The following is a 17,689-nucleotide window of genomic DNA, read 5'->3' on the forward strand; positions in this document are numbered from 1 at the left end:
AGTTTTCGCTGGATGGTTTCCCTCTTTTTTGCAATAGGAACCCACCTATTTTGAACATGTGATTTTGTACCATTTTAAACTTTGCCCTAAACCTGTGAAAGTTTTCACAGCTTTTAAATTTCATTAAATGTACACAAAATGTCACAGGAGTTCACAAAGGTTATTACATTTTATTTTGATACCCATTTCCATTTATACATTTTTAAAGTTGTGTTGTTGGTACTTTTTACATAAACTTAATAAATAAATAAATAAATAATAACTTTAAATTGGTTTAAGCTATTGTAACCAAATGTGATGCACATATTCAGATGCTAGCTCTGAGCTGCACAGTCTTGGTACATTCTGACTGCAGGTTTATTTCTGAAATGAGAAGCCAAGATCTTTGGTCATGTCCAGTCAGCAGGCGAAATTTGGTTTTGACTGATCAAAGTGATCGGGATTTAGAAGCTAGTAATCAACATTTTGTAATACAGCAATCAGAACTTCAAAATATTTTCAATCACCAAAATGTCCTAGAAATTTCAATATATGCTTTCAATCTCATCTAGGCTATTTTTGTGTCACATTTTGAAAAATGTGAAGAAATTTTGATTCAGTTCAAATAGTGCTCAATTATGGAGTCTGTCTCTCTGGACTTTTTTTTAAATGCATAATCAGTTTATTGATTCACTGATTCTGGAGAAATATTGTAAAATAGTTCATCCACAATTGAGGACACGGTGACAATAATGGTTGGCATAATAATACAAAATACAACATGTCACCAATGTGGGATCAAACTTAACGAAAATATCTTACAACATGACTGTATTGATCACAGACGTTTAGTTGGTAGTAAAGGCATATAATGTCCCAACGATGGCACCCTTTTTCAAACTCACTATGACATACTGATCAGCTGCACAATCAGTCAAAGTTTTACAGCTAATTCAGTGCCAAGTCAACAACATTCTTCCCCACTGGCCCTCTGGGACTGTAGATCACAGTTTACTGGTCTGAAGAAAAAAGAGAAAAAAAACACTTTTCCATAATACTGTTACTTAATTAATCGTATATACATTGTAATGATTCGTTCAGACTTCTTATAATATTTTAAAGATTTAAGTAGACATTTTTTAAAAATTATTTCAAGCCTTGTAAAGGCCTTTTCAGATGGGGATTGGATTTGTGGGGCCCGCACTGTGCTCCTTATGTAACAGACAGGTAGAAAAGTGCTCTGCGAGTAAACACCAGTGCTCTATGGGTAGTAACCAAGTCAACGGCTTCTGTGCAGTACTGTATCCCTGCCGGTACAACTGTATTCCTTATAGGCTATAGAAAACAATTAATCTTCTAGAATTTATTGAAAGAATCTATTACTAAATATATAACCGCTAACTTTCAAATTAATTCAGTTAGTAAGTTTACAAGTGAGTTTAGTTCAGCTGAGTAGCTACACTAATTAGATTGGTAACGTTAGGTCTAGTGTTTAGTTTAGCTGTGGACCAGCTTCAAAGTGGTGCTCTAGCTGTATAAAACTATTAGATTAGATCATTTTAATGAATAAGAGAAAGCAGCATTGTGGGAACACTTGATCCTGACGTCAAGGGAACTCACAAACAGAAAGGATCAGTCTCTCGTCCGTTGAACTACAGCTGACTTCACTGAAAAACTGTCACTGGCCCACACTGACCAATCAAGTGCCTGACAGACTTTTTTAATGGTGCCGGGCCATTGCTTATGTCAAACCATGTAATTGGTAAAGTGCTGCTTTGAAGTCCAAGAGTATAACCTGTTGGTTAAGCAAAATACACGTCATTGGTGTTCAGATTCAGGAGTGGCTAGGCCTGGAGAGCTTATGTCTGTGAGTGTATACAAGTTGTTTTTCTGTATGTAATGCATTCTCTGTATATTTGTGTTAAGCACTCCCTTGATAATGAGATGGTTCATCTCAAGGGGATTATTGTCCAAACAAATGTGTTTACGGTGTTCACAGGTTCAAATCCAGCTCGGGAACCTTGTTGTGGCATCCTCCTGTTTCTCTCTACTGTCTGTTGTGATCTATGTTCACACACTGTGACTCTTTAAAAGCTGTTTAATGCATGCCAAACTATGTGCTTGGACCCTGCTTATTGCTTAATTTTGGTTTATTTATTGTTGACGATGACAATGAATGTCCTTACCAACTACCACTCCACTGCAGTGGACCTGTGGTCGCTTGGCTGCATAATGGCTGAAATGATCTCTCACAAAATCCTCTTTCCTGGAATGGACTGTATCCTTCCTTGTTTGTCTCTGTTTCAGTTGTTTTCTCTTTCTCCAGAGACATAAATGTTTTTTTATTAAATTAGGAATAGTTTATTTAGTACATTAGAACATATCCCAGTGAGAAAAAAGGATTAGACACAGTGGTTTGATTTATACGTTTACACAATTATGTCACTGCCAAGAGCGGACTCTACAGAGAACCGTGCAAGACTACAATAAGCCCATTGATGAAGTCCCTGCTAAAAAACACAGTGAAGTTGTTCATATCTTTTCTAAAATAGCTTAGCTACAAGGTGATGCGTGAAACATGAAACAGGATTACAAACAGGAAGTAGTCAAAATACTTTTATGTGGCCTGCCCCAACTGGAAAGTCTTTTCGACCAGTCAAGAGTATAACTAGCCTGTTAGACCAGTCACAATGAATAGTGTAACCTGTCCAAGTTTAAATCTATGATTTATTGTGTTTATAGATATTACATAAAGTGGTCTATATGATCTGAAGACGTTAACAGAGCACTGAGACCTCTCGGCTTCAGTGAAACTAAAAGAGAAGGAAGAGAGGAGCTCATGGCTGTTTGCTACATATTCACGCTCTAACGCAAACGGTCCACCCAGAGAACGAGAGAGAGAGAGAGAGAAGCGCACACTCATCAGGGAAAGTGTGGGAGAGAGCAACAGCTGTGTAAACTGATAAGCAGAGCTGCAGAGGCGAGGAAAAAGGCCTGAAAGGCTGCATCTGGTTCCCAAGCCAGGGAGAGAAAAGAAAGGCAGCCTGAAGATGAATATGATGAAAGCGTCAGGCCGTAGCACAGCTAGAGGATGGACCAAAATAACGAGAGCTGGTGTTCTGCATTTCAATGTTGATGTTCATTTACACCATGGAGCATGTTGTTCATCTGTGCAGCCTCCATATGTCACTGTATGTATATTAGTGGGCATTATATTATGTGGTTGATGTTATGTGTTCATTATTTAATATATTGTGCTTTCTTGTGCGTTCTCTGTTCCCAGTGGACATCTGGTCAGTGGGATGTATCATGGGTGAGATGGTAAAGGGCAGCGTCATCTTCCAGGGCACCGACCGTATCCTTTACCGCTCTCACCGTCTCCGTGCCACTCATCCCATTTCTTCCATCTTTCACCCTCCATCAAGCCTCCCATTTATCTCAAAGTGTTTCCCTGTTATACCCACTAAGCATAACCTGTTGAAAAAGACCAATCAAGAGTTCCAGCACACCCCAATTTACAATTTACCCTGTGTTCCCTGCCCTCTTCAGTGGTAATGAATTTGTGGAGTTTCAGATAACTTTAATCCCTTTAATTGATAGAGGGAATGAAATTGAAGCAAGTCAGATCATTTGCATTTATATTGGCTGTTTCTCTATTTCTAATGGTTTTGTGCACCTCACTCACCAGCTCCTTTCGGTGACACTGACCATTTACACCTGAGTAGCTGAGAATGGATGCAGGTTGGGAGTGCGATTCTAGGATAGATTGCTTTTCATCGTGGGAAGTAATAGCCTTTTACTGCAGTTGTAAATCGGCTGCCCCGCTGGATGTGCATATGTGTATTTTTAGCCATGCTAGTGCCAAATGGCAAAGGTCTGTCTGGTCTGTCTGGTCTGTCTGTCAGTCTACTACTTTGGTCCAGACTGCAACATCTCAGCATCAACTAGATAGATCGGCACAATATTTGTACCAGCACCTATGGTTCCCAGCTCATGTGTGAAAGTTTGTGCACACATTAGTCTTCGAACTTCTTGGGACCATGTTGGAAATAAGTGTTTTCACTTTAACATGTTATCCTTTGGATATTTGTTTATCCATCAAATCAATCTATCAAGCATGTTTCTGTCAGGATGAATAATTCTCTGACTTTTTGTCGAGCACCATCGTCAGGTTTGTCCAGTTTATGACCAAATAACTGCAACACATTCCCATCATCCTCAACCATACTTGTGTTTTGTGTTAATTAGCAAATGTTAACATGCTAATGCAATAACCTAACATGGTGTGCATGGTAGATATACCTGCTGCTTAACATCAGCATGTTAGCCATGTCATTGTGAGCATGTTAGTTGCATGCTGGCTTTTAGTATTTAGCTCAAAAGCACTGCTGTGCCTTCAGCCTCACAGATCTGCTAGCATGACTACACACTCTTGTTTTGCCATTCTGCACTGTTCTGCACTGAACCTTTTATTGATATTTATTCATGTTATGCAAAGTGCATAATTTTTTTGTATTAGTCTCTTGATTTGGTGTCTTATCAAATGTTCCTCTCATTTGCTGACATATGTACATACCCATAATGCAGCTGAGTTTTCCCTAACAAGCATGTCGTCCAGACATTGACCAATGGAATAAGGTAATTGAGGTTCTGGGCACGCCCAGTCTTGAGTTTATGAACCGACTGATGGAAACCGTGAGGAACTACGTAATGAACAAACCACAGTATCCTGGCGTCAGCTTTGCCGAGCTTTTCCCGGACTGGGCCTTTCCTTCTGACTCAGAACATGACAAACTGAAGAGTAAGAATTTTAGACACTAAGTGAACCTGACTTTACTAATTAAGATAGTTAATGTTTTATAGCATAGATTTCATGGTTTTTAAATCTCTTTCCAAGGATGCTGCCCTAATGTATAGATTTTAGTCAACAACATTTGTTTGCAGCATATTGATGTAATGAGACATTTCTCAACAAAATCAGAGGGAGTTTGTCTCCCGAAGCATTTAGAGTCGGTGGCATTTAGAGTTAGAGATCACATCACCAAAACAGGAGACCAAATCTTGACCTTTCCAGGGATGTTAACCTACAACACGAGGGGAAGTAATCAGTTCTCATAAAGAGCACTTAAATGAGGTGGTGCCACAGGACTTTTTTTACAGTAACACTGCCCTTCCTCTGTTGCCTTAACAGCGGGACAAGCACGGGACTTGCTGTCCAAAATGCTGGTTATTGATCCTGAAAGCCGCATCTCCGTAGAAGAAGCCCTCAATCACCCGTACATTCACGTGTGGTACGACCCTGCAGAGGCCGATGCGGTGAGTAGACTGTTCCAGTGGTGGTACACTTTATCAATGCTACTGCTGTGTGGTGCCATGCTGATGTATTTCTCTTTGCTTCACAGCCTCCTCCCCAGATTTCAGATAAGCAGCTGGAAGAGAGAGAGCACTCCATCGAGCAGTGGAAAGGTAGGATGCACTGCCCTCTAGGGAAATCCATCAGCAGTGCAGCTTAACTTCACATTAACATTTTCATTTAAGTTACAGGAAACTAACCCTAAAAAGATTTTTAATATTCCATGTCAGTATACACAGTCACGGGAAAAAGTATTTCAACCCTTTGGAATTACCTGGATTTCTGCATTCATAAAATGTGATCTGATTTTCATCTAAGTCACAATAATAGACAAACCCAGTCTGCATAAACTAATACCACGCAAACAATTATATGTTTTCATGTTTTTATTGAACACACTGAGTAAACAGTCACAGTGCAGGGTGGGAAAAGTATGTAAACCTCTAGGCTTATGACTACTCCAAAAGCTAATTGGAGTCAGAAGTCTGCCAACCTGAAGTCCAGTCAATAACACAAGATTGGAGGTGTTGGTTAGAGCTGCCCTGTTACTTTTAAAACAAAACATACTAACAGACTAGAACATGTGCTCTCTCTCCTGCTGACAGCCATTTAATAAAAAATGTACACAAGGCAGCAGACAAAAGTTGCCTCTATGTTGATTGGCAGGTTGCCATGGTAGCGACAAGGTAGTCCCGCCCAAAAGCATATGCTGCATTATCGTCTATTTTCCCCTCTATAGGACCATTATTTACTAAATGAACATCATGATGTGTTGAAGAAGACTTGAAAGTAGCGATTGAGACCATAAACTCATCAGGAAAGTGTTTACTGGGGTAATAATTCAGCTGAGATGTAGCAACATTTTATTTCTAATGGAACCAGGGCCTGTATTTATCAAGCTTCTCAGAATTACTCAAAAGAACACTGCTAAGAACTGACTTAAGAGTAAAAAAAATTACTGGCTCAAAGCTGTGCTTAAAAGTTACTTATGGAGCATCATAGTCCTAATTTGAGTGAAGTCTAGGACAAACTCTTAAGTGTCAGTCTTAGTGCTGATTTAGGACACCGCAAACAGGATTTTGGATGACGATGTCGCCAAGGACTAAATAGATTTCCTTCTTTAAGAATATTCTCAGATAAATTCACATTGAATGGTGAAATTCCTAAGAGGAGTTTACGTTCAACACACATTTAACAATAAAGAATTTTCAAGATAATACATTATGATGTAGGCCTACACATTAATAAATGAAAGATAAAACAAAGTTTATCCTTCAAATGCGCTCTTGTATTGCTGGCTGTGAAGTTTCACAAACCAAGAATATTCTGTACATCACAAGCCAGATGTATCTTGATTTAGGTTAAATCTTTACAACATTACTGAGAATTTATTGATAGAATAGCGTTACGACGTCTGTGTGACTGGACCTGGGGAGCTAACCGGAGCTAGCTGGCTAAGTATTCCCGACAGCCCCCCGAAGTATATTACTCTGTCCCTAACCATCACAGGGTCTGTGCCTAAAGTTATTGATTGTATGCATGTCAACCGGTTAACGTTAACGCTACAGTGGCGCACATTGGCCACTAGCAGATAGGGCTAACCTCCACTGTGTTGCTGTGCAGCCTCCGCTAACGTTTCTGCAGCTATATATTGACACCCGCCGGCACCATGGTCGGCACTTGTCAACTCCGAAAACGTTTGAACACATTTTCACTCAGCAGGCTGACTTACTGCCAGCACCAGGGAATGAGAGGCAAGTCTTGTCAGGTAACAGTCACTGGACTGACATCTAATATCTATTTTGATAATTTTGTGACATTTAATAAAGCATAACGTTATTACAGCGCAGTTATGTTGTGCTAAGTTATAGTTTCAACACAACTTTAGTCCTGCTTGTGTTTACAGTCAACAGCTGATGAGAGTTGTTCTGGGTCCGCTCCACTTCAGAGCCCTAATCGTTTTTCTACGTGACACTTGTTTACTGACACAGACTCTAAAGACAAATCTGTTTATTTATAACATTTATTAGAGATCATGTTAGATATTCACAGGAAGAGCAACTTGCCCTCTTTCTGTTTTCAACATTTTCCGTAACAACAAGCAACATTCAAAGCGTGACAAAGTAACATGTTTACACACACACACACAACTCCAATCAGGTATGTTTTATCTTTTTAATGAACAATTACAGAAAGAGGCATTCGCGGGGACAGCTACGTATTCTTTTCCTGTTTTCAACAGCTGTCGTATCTACGACAACCACAGACGTATTCGGCTGACGGTCACCAGTTAACAGGGCCACTCGTTAAACCGAAACACCGGTCCGCCAGAGAACGCAACTTAACTTTTACTTTTTATTTATCGACAGAGCCGTGCTGTTGTTTCACCGCTCCTCACTGGTGAACAACCTGCAGTGTTTGAGATTATTGTTATTAAATTTTCATAAGAGTGTGTTTTATTTTTATTCATCTAGTGTGTCAAGCTTATTACCTTAATATATTCCCTGTTCCCTAGATGTTAATATATAGATTTTTGTCATGGATAGGTGTTAGGCTATTGTATGAATGAGCACTTTAGAGATGTCCATCCATCCATCCATCCATCGTCAACCGCTTATCCTGCATACAGGGTCGCGGGGGGGGGGACAAAACAGACAAAATTATTAAAATTAAATAAATACATTTAAAAAAGAAGAAATTAATAAATGAAATTGAAGATTATAAATAATATATATAATAATAATAATATATAAATAAATAAGGTAATTAAAATAGATATATACATTTATGTCTCCTTGTATAATTTAATTAATACCTACATTTATTTATTTACTTTATTTTTTTGTGTATTTAATCGGATGCTTATTTATTTATTTATTGAGCATTTATTTATTTCTGTATTTATTTCTGAATGTGTCAGGATCGGTCCTCCATACACTAGAGGGCTGCAGCGCCACAATAACCAGCCTAGTTAAAATGAACGAAATGACAAAAAAAGATTAGTTAATTTTAATCAACGAGATTTGGTGACTCGAGTCTTTCAAAAGAGTGACTTTTCCGATCACTAGTTAACATTAGGATCTATACTGTACGTGAGCCGAGATTATCCCTTACACGTCATCACGTTTTGTGTGCCATGTCTTCTGGCACAAACCATATTTGGATGTTCAACTTCCGTCAACTTCCATCAGGTCTGCGGGCTGCAACTGGATATACTTGAAAGTTTATGCCTGCGTGGTCTTATTAACTGCGCGTCGTCAGAATTCTTCCTCTCCGCTCCGCGTGTCTCTGTCTCCACAGTATGGCAAGCCATTAGTGCCAAAAAACGTCACTCTTGTAGCATGGTTTGCTAACAAAACGGCGTTTAAAACGGTGTTTTGTGTATAAAAACGCCGCGAAAAACGCCGTTTTATTTGGCACGCCGTAAAAAGCACCTGAGTTAAATATGAGTGTCACGGGCAAAGGGTCTGAATACTTATGACCATGTGATATTTCAGTTTTTCTTTTTTAATAAATTTGCAAAAATTTCTACATTTCTGTTTTTTCTGTCAAGATGGGGTGCTGAGTGTACATTACTGAGAAATAAAATGAACTTTTTTGATTTTTGGAAAATGGCAGCAATGAAACAAAGAGTGAAAAATTTAAAGGGGTCTGAATACTTTTCGTACCCACTGTATATATATAATAATAAAATAAATGCAAAGACGCAAATTCGCTCCGGACGGCGCGTATGAGGTGTTTGTCGCGCAATTTGCTGGTTCGCACAAGTTAAAATTTTTCAACTTGGCGAAAAATTCGCTTGACGCGATGTTGCGAAAGCCTATCAGCGGTGAAATTGTCCAAACGTCACGGGCGGCTTCGGAGCGTTGTTTGGAGAGGACAAGGCGAGCAGTGTAATGATTTACTTTAGTTTTTGGAATTACAACTTGATTTATCTAAACTCGCGCTTGTCGGCAGCTAGCTTCCGTGCACATCCGGTTCCACTGTTGCGTCGAATGGCACTACTACTTCATTTTTATCTAAAAACCGGACATTACTTGGAGAAAAGAAGGCGAGGAAGTTGAACTACCTGGTGAGTTTAGAACATGTGTGTCTGTAACTTTATTCCAGCTGTCGTTGTACTTTACTGTGAATAGGTTAGCATAGCATAGCCCTGATCGAACCGAACTCCATTCAGAAAACACGTATTTTGAAAGTTGTCGTCTTGCTGACAGACCTGACAAAGTATGAATTCATATGTCTAACAAAACGGCATAATATTGTAGTTATTTCGGCATAAGTTTGATCCGTTTATTGCAATTAAATCACAGCCAAGCGTTTACTTTCTGTTCATATAGCTGTAGTATTCGCGGGCTGTGCTTAAAACACGTGTGTGTGTGTGAACACTCAAAATGTCCAGCGGTCAAACTCGCGTGAGTAAAGCGAGGCGAATATTAAATTCGCTTTCAGTGGGAACGCACCTTAAGAGTGATTCTTAGCTTTGAGAAATTTGTTAACTTGCTTTTATTCCTAAGTTTAAAAGTAGGAGTAAATTTCATGAATTCTCAGCACTTAAGACTAAAATGGCACTTTGAGAAGCTTGATAAATACCAGCCCAGACTTCTTTTTGCAACCCCCTGCTGTCCGTTACAGAGTATGCAGTTTTAAGTTCTGTTTGCATGTTTTCACTTTCAGACCCAGAGGTTGCCCTTGATTGAGATGAGAGAAATAACATTTTTGACAACCACTGGTAATGTAACTACAACTGTGGATTGGACAACGGTGCGCGCCAGGAGCTGCAAAACAACTGCAGGATGTTGAGTTTCAATATTTATTTTAATTAAATACTAATATTTTTGCACTGGCCCTGTTGGGCCCCGGGCCATTGGGCCACCATAATTGTTGAGCCCTGGGTCTGATCTGCAACTACAGCAAACGTTTGGTTGAGATTATTGATACCAAGGAGGGTCAACCAGTTATTAAATCCAAGGGTTCACATACTTTTTCCACCCTGCACTGTGACTGTTTCCACGGTGTGTTCAGTAAAAACATTAAAAGATATAATTGTTTGTGTGGAGTTAGTTTGTCTGTTGTTTTGACATTTTATGATCAATTTATGCAGAAATCCAGGTAATCCCAAAGGGTTCACATATGTTTTCCTGCGACTGTAAATATACTGTGCATGTGATGTGCTGTGCAAAGCATCTGAAGTTACAGCGAAAAGTCACAGTTGGTTTATTTTGACCAAATTCCAGGACGGTATGCAAATTAAACCAACAAAGGTCCCAATTCAGCAGAGCTTTTTGGTGTTGATTGCTATGGCAATACAAAAACATGGCAGGCAGTGTGAAAGTATCAAAGGAATCCCACAATCCTGAATAGTTTGTGTGCTGAACACACACCGCACGTGAGTGCACCTGAGGAGTAGACTTGTTTATGCATCAAATCAATTCAACAACTCTCCTGAAGACAAACAAACTGTACTCTCTGTACTCTCTCTGTACCCTGTACTTCAGTCTTTGTGTGCATTAGCAGCAGAGTGACTGAATGAGAGAAAAAAGTTAACAATGCAACAAGCTGTTCAGGGTTACATTTTTACCCCGATAACAGTAAAATATGTGTAGAAAGCAGATATACGTCTCTGCCATTGCTTATCCACTTAGGAAAAATAAGTAAGAGTAGTATCTTTTCCTTTTCACTTGGAAAAAACTTCCTGCAAGTTTTATTGTGAAAAATCAGCCAAATGTCTTTCATCTGTAATAGTCCATGCATTGTTCAGCCTTTTTCCAAGTGACAAAACACTGTCAAATTGTTTTAAAAGTCAGCGCCCAAACAATATACTGTATAAAAAATGTCTAAACCAGGAAAAAAAGGTTGTAAAATTTACATTTAGGAGCAGACAAAAAGACCAATTAAAGGGCCATTTCTGTATTTTCAACTTTTTTTCCCCACATATTTCTGTCGAAACGATGTACAAAGAGGTACAAAAAGTTTTGGAATCCGTGCAGTACATGGCTTCAGCCGGCAGCAACGAACAAAGGGTGTCACCGGGTGTCACTCGTAGGGATTCTTTCCGTGATGTTTTCAGACACCTTGTATTACAGGCTGAGCCTGTCTGTGGCAAAAATAATTACTTTTTGTGGACCTAATTTTGATGGCCGCAGTTGCCCCAAAGGAATACGTTGTAGCCACTGCAGCCAGCTGGAGGAATCGTACGTTTTGTACTCGCTAGTCGTGACCCCAAAATATGTGAAAATAGGTTTAAAAATACTGAAATTACTCTTTAACAGCAATTGATGACATATGCAAGAGCTGATGACAGGGCCAAAGATAATTAACATATATTTAGCAACAATTTCCTGTACCTTTAAGTCTATATTCTGAGTAGACACTGTCACCAAATATTTTCTGTTTTTTTACAGAACTCATTTATGAAGAGGTGATTGACTGGGAAGAGAGGAACAAGAATGGACTGATGAAAGAAGACTGCTCAGGTTTGTATTATGCACTACCTCAATTCATTATCTGACTCCTTGGGCACCAAATTGCTGGAAGGAGTGATGTCACAGCATAACTAGCTTGAGCTCACGTCTGGTTTCCTGGTTATTGAACTATAAATATTATCTAAATACTGTATCTCCTGGTTATCTCCATTATTTGTGTCACATTTCAGATGTGGTGTCAGGCTCCGCCTCTCAGTCCTCATCAGCCAACGACATCTCATCCATGTCCACAGAGCAAACCTTGGCCTCGGACACAGACAGCAGCAGCATTGACACACTGACGGGACCGCTGGACGAGAGTCAGTGAACACAGTCCGTGGCCACATGTTTCTGCCTGCCTGCCTCAGCTCCCATTTACAATATCCAAATATCAATCAGCCATCATCTTTCTTCTCTTTACTCCCTCATCCTCTTCTTTCCACTTTAACATCAGTGAGACTGTTTTTTTCTGTGTGATGTGGTGGATCTTGTTGATCCTCTTCATCTTCAGACTTTGTGTTACCTAGAGATCAAAGCTATCCATTTGTTTGGGTCAAAGGTTTGTCCTTTTCTTCTTCGTGGATATTGTTTATCTTCATCTTCAAGTATATATGACTTATGCATCCATATTGATTTTCAGGTTAACAGGGACTAAGTGAGGGATTGTTTTTTTGTTCTGTATGCCTGTATTTTAATAGTTTTATTTTTTTAGCAGATATTAAGTTGAGAGGTTATTGTCATCAAATTAGAGCAGACTGAGAGCACTGAACATAGACCACAGCTGCCAGCTGCGCTCATGCATGTTACGCCAATACTAACAAAAGCTTATCATAAGTCGATCGCACCGACCATCTGATGTCCATCTGACGATTAGCTAGCCCGCAGTATTGCAGATCTCCACAGTGGTGCTTTCTACACAGTTTTTTTTTATTTCATTGGCTTGAGTGATGTGGATTTTGAGCTTTTCCTCCTGACAGCTAGGAGAAACGGTGGCTGCATTATTAAAGTTTTATTTCCTGATATAATGTACTGTATGTAAAGATGTGATGATCCGACACTCATAGCGGCTGTAGAGCCTTTCACTGCTAATAGACAAGGTGCACTTGTTTTGTTAAGAAGCTCGACATATCTGTAAAACCATATATTGCAATCACCCACATTTCACATGAGGTACTAACTGTGTATATCAAAAGAACAGAGACAAAAAGATACATGTAGTGTTTATTTTTGTGTTCTTGCGAAATGTTGCACACAATCACATTGAGGCTGGTGTAAATGACGCCTCTGGTCATTTCACTGACAAATCCGTGCATTGGCTGCTCCTTTTCTAAATCATTCCATTAGTACCAGAGCAGTAGCAAGTCTAATCATGAATCAGACATCATTAAGAACTTATGTAAAGGCAGTAAAACACAAATAACAGTGTTTAATGTGCATGAAGGCATTATAGATGCCAATAAGAAACTGTAGTTCTTGTTATAAAGAGAAAACCATTCAGTCCAGTTCCATTTCTTACAGTACCTTGATGTTCTTGGTTTTGAAAGCCTGTTTGATGCAGTGTTGTATTTTGTGTGTGTGTGTGTGTGTGTGTGTGTGTGTTTTATCATCAAAAAGTACTGTGCAGCTCCTGTCTTTCATTATCTCCTTTGAGTCGTCCTTAAAGACAGCAGCCGCCTGGTTGCAAAGGCAGAGTGTATGGAGGACGTTGGCCCCTAAACATGTTGTGGTTTAAAATGAGGACGTGACTGTGGAGCCATGAATGAAAACCTGGACATTGAAACTCAAGATGGAGACTTAACGATGGACTGGGGAACTGCTTTTTGCAGAACTGATTGCACAATGGGATGGAAATACAGAAATATGACACTATGAAGTCACTGAGGACTTGAAGCACCATATTGTACGCTATGTTTTCCTTCGATAAACATGACCTTATTCTTTCAGTCATGCCTTAAATGACCAGAGGAGTGGCCAATTCTCTCCCTAAAATCTTATCTGATATGGACTAAGCTTTACAATGCTCAGAACATCTTGTGTTTTCCTTTTTGTTTGTTTTTTCAAAAGCTCCATTATATGCACTCTACATCTCACACAGTTTGTTTCTCCTTTTATTTTCAGAGATGTCCTGTGTAATTGCAATGACCACAATATAATCTCTTGGCCATCATCTTTTGCCCTTATGTAACTAATAAAGTGGACATCAGTGATTAATTTTCTTTCATTGATGTTGTTTTGTATATTTCTCACATTCTTAATGGAGGAATAATTGTACATCACGTAAACCTTTCCCAATTATAGGGAAGGAAATATTCTACATGAATAGTGACAAACTACTATACTAAATGAATCTAACTAGAGTTTAAAGACGAGCCAGTCTTGTGCCTTTTGTCCTTCGCTTTGCACCCACTGTTCATATCATCACACACAACTCAAGCATAGTTTCTGTACTCAAAAGCTCTTGACGATACATTCTGTCTTCTTGGCCTCATTGTTGAGCTCTCCAAAGGTGTCAAAGAACTGCTCCATCTCCTTCTGCAGCGTCGCATTGCGTAGTTCTGCGGTAGCCCGGGCCCTTTCGGACTCCATGATCTTAGCCTGGACTGCCTGGTACCACTGCCGTTGCTGCGCGAGGTTTGTTTTCAACCGAACAACCTCTACCTGCAAGTCTTCATTTCTTTGCTCTAGGCTGATCATAGAGGGAGAAGGGCAAGGACATCAAAATGACTGGGTGTATGCAAAAGGCTGAGAACTGTTACTCTCTTCTACCAATGAGCAGGGGTGAGAGGAGAGGACAGTATAGGGAATTTTTGGTCAATCTGGAACACGTACATTGATTGTTTGGTTTTAGCGGGTTTGATTCTTGATGCCTGATATAATTAGAAATGGCAGAACATGTGGCTCAGAAAGTTGGGTTCAACTGTACAATTAATCACTCTCCTCCCTGCATTCTATGTCAAGTCATTTTCCTCTCATCCTCGCCAACTAGTTCCAGTGACCTTAGACTGCGACTTGCTCTATCTATATCAGTAATGAATGAGGTATGTGTTGTGTCTAGGTCAGCAGCATGGCCCCTTAAATTAGCTCTCTTCCCTGTGCCATGATCTGTTTCTATAGGTCAGCCACACAGGCTGTGCTTCTTTTTTTCCACTAAAGCCAAATGGCTATTTACCAATAGGAAGCACAGTGAGTTTGTCTTTTACGTCAGTGGAAAAACCACAAACAGTACTTGGTACATCCAACTAGTTAAGATAGAATATGTGATGCATTGAGATTTCCACAGTAGACTGAAAACATGAACAGAAGTGGTTAAACAGATAATTAGGACTAATCTTAGTTCGGCCAATGTACATTAACATAGCATATCATGGGACACTTTAAAGAAATCTAATAACAGCTGTTAGTGCACTGTGAACTAAACAGGATATAGGGTGAAGCTTGGGGTCAACTGAGGCCCGGGAACATTGTGTCACCCTTCAATGGAAATAAACCAAGAGCTGGAAAATTCTCATAGGCAAGTCAGTGGACTGAGGCTGTAATACTGAAGCCTAGAGTATAAGCACATTCAAATTCATTTGTCTTTTACATAGTGTGCCTAATCTCTGTAAAGTGATTATGTGCGTGGTGTAGTTTGAAATGGAAATGCAAGACAAAACAAACGTAGCATTACCTGATTATCCGTGCCTCGTACTCCTCCCTCTGTCTGACAATTTGCTGTTGGAGGCTAGTGAGGAGGCTGCGAAGGGCACTGGCAGAGGGGTCTGCCAGGGGTACAGGAGGGGGCACCCTGGGAGAACAGGGTGGCTGCTCTGGGTGATGGGCTTCAGCTGGGGGCCACATAACCTGGCACACCGTTTGAGATAGCTGAGGGGAACATGCCGGAAGATCTTGTTGAGGAGGTGACATCGGGAGCTGGAGGTGCAGCATCAGGTCCCCCTGCTTAAATCCAAAGGATCCTGAGTCCAGCTCTGGCTCCTGTTCATGCTTCTTGTCTTGCTCTGGATTCTTGTCCTGGTTACTGGAACTGCTTCCAGCGAGGATGATCTCACAGGAGGACCAGGTGCTCTTGTCTTCACTCAGTCCCTCACCATCCATCAGCCCTTGGATCTGCACTGGGGCCCATGCAGGGTACATCTGCTCCTGCAAGTGCTCCTGGAGGCTTGTGTCCATGTCAAAGACCTCTTGGAGGCTGTCAGGGGTGACAGCGTCGGGGAGGTTATCATACAGAGACAGAGCACTCCTGTGCTCCTCACTCTGTGATGGAGTCAAGCCCTGATTCAGATGAGCTCTGTCCTTAACTCCCCAGCTATATCCCTGTTCTCCTCTTGCTCTGTTGATGCCTGGATCCAGCTCTGCTTCCCATCCCTGTCTTCCCAGAACTCCTCTCCAGCTGCAGTAGCTGTGATCTGGCCAGGCGCCAGTCCCTCTTCCCCCAATGACCAGTGTGGGAATCTCCGCCACAGCTGGGGCCAGACCAGGCAGTGGGCTACTGCAGGGCCCTGGGAGTCTGGTTACAGCCGGGCACACAACCCTACTCTCCATTTCCTTTTCCCTGGCCCTCCCTCGCTGGGCAAAAGGTGGGCAGTTATCGTATAGGGGGTCCGTGGAGCAGGAGCTGGCTGTGGTGGGTGTCTCAGTAGGAAGACAGTGCAGCTCCATGATCCAACCAGGCACACAGGGGTGCTGAGAGGCTTAGATAACTGCCCTCCCCTCCTATGTCTGCTGCAACTTGGGATTCTAGTCTTGGATTGTGGATTTGTGAGTGTGGGAAGAGGAAGGCGTACGAGCCCTTCTCCCCTTTGGCTGGCTCTCTGCTGTGCCCTGCTGCCTAGTGGTAGACAGGTTGTAGTGTGGGTGTGTGTGTGTGTGTGTATGTCTTTAAGCAGGACTGACATCAGCTGTTACTTTAGTACAGCTTCTGAGGGACGGACCAGGGTGTAATATAGTCTGGCTCATTCCTAAAGACAGTCACACGTAACCGCAACCACAGAAATAGACAGTGGCCAGGGGCACAAGGTGTGGAGCACACACAATGAACCCCATAATCTGCATGCAACATTTGAGCAGTAAAATCTGCCAAAACGAATGGAAAGAATGGATCCATTGCTTGTGGGGTTACCTTTGACTTTTAGTGCTTCCATGGGCCTATTACTTCAGCTGGGTCACTGATTTCCCTTCTCTGTTTTAATGCACTCAGTCTACACTGACACTGTAGGATGTGTTAACAGCCAATCGCTTGTTCTGTAGACAGAGTTCACCCCATGGAATCTGCTGCAGCACATTTATCACATATTTGAGAGCTGCCCAGGACCAAACCAGTGAATTGCTGTCATTGACAGGAGAAGAGGTGACAAAGCATATTGTGTTGCCAGGTGTTGTTAAATTATGGAGGTTGCAGATTTAACCCACGCTATACGGTAGGGAGGACAACTGTGCCTGATGTTCACTTAAGCTTTTGTGTTGTGTTTTTTTGGAGGAGTACAACTGAAGGACACAAAGATAGGAGGAATCATCACATGAGAGAGAGAAGAAGGGAGAAAAGCAATAACTGGATAAATGACAGGAAACACACACACACAGACACACATAATAGTGTCGTGGTCAGTGTGTCTTAAAACCACAAGATGGAGCTATAGGCAACATCATGGAGGGGCTTTAAATGGGCGGTGTACCTTGAAATCATTTAAAGAGGTGGTATTATGCTCATTTTCAGGTTCAAAATCTTATTTAGAACAGGTTTACATGGTTTAATTTTCAAAAAACACCATATTTTTCTCATACTGCACATTGCAGCAGCTCCCTGATGCATCTTACTTGTACAAAATCTTTGTTGGGAGTTGCACATGCGCAGTTCCCAGATAAGGACTACTAGCCAATTAGAAGCAGAGAAGGGCGGGTC

The 17,689-nt window shown here is 40.9% G+C and overlaps 2 protein-coding genes across 2 annotated transcripts; one reads left to right on the plus strand and one right to left on the minus strand.

Moving 5' to 3' along the window:
* The first annotated feature begins 3,239 nt into the window (after positions 1 to 3,239).
* On the plus strand, positions 3,240 to 14,000 carry LOC119884269 (mitogen-activated protein kinase 9-like). Its single transcript, XM_038694723.1, has 6 exons — positions 3,240 to 3,334; positions 4,598 to 4,780; positions 5,171 to 5,295; positions 5,382 to 5,445; positions 11,734 to 11,805; positions 11,985 to 14,000. The coding sequence occupies exons 1-6, from the start codon at positions 3,289 to 3,291 to the stop codon at positions 12,119 to 12,121; spliced, it is 627 nt and encodes a 208-aa protein (XP_038550651.1). The 5' UTR covers positions 3,240 to 3,288; the 3' UTR covers positions 12,122 to 14,000.
* LOC119884267 lies at positions 13,003 to 16,646 on the minus strand. Its single transcript, XM_038694722.1, has 2 exons — positions 15,461 to 16,646; positions 13,003 to 14,479 (listed from the first exon to the last, which is right to left on the minus strand). Exons 1-2 carry the CDS (start codon positions 16,447 to 16,449, stop codon positions 14,242 to 14,244), a joined length of 1,227 nt encoding a protein of 408 aa, XP_038550650.1. The 5' UTR covers positions 16,450 to 16,646; the 3' UTR covers positions 13,003 to 14,241.
* Between the last annotated feature and the right edge of the window lie 1,043 nt (positions 16,647 to 17,689).

This window comes from Micropterus salmoides, unplaced genomic scaffold (genome assembly GCF_014851395.1).
Source record: "Micropterus salmoides isolate LMB-PRFRI ecotype aquatic unplaced genomic scaffold, ASM1485139v1 Ms_hic_scaffold_3324, whole genome shotgun sequence".
In the NCBI taxonomy this organism is placed as follows: Eukaryota; Metazoa; Chordata; class Actinopteri; order Centrarchiformes; family Centrarchidae; genus Micropterus; species Micropterus salmoides.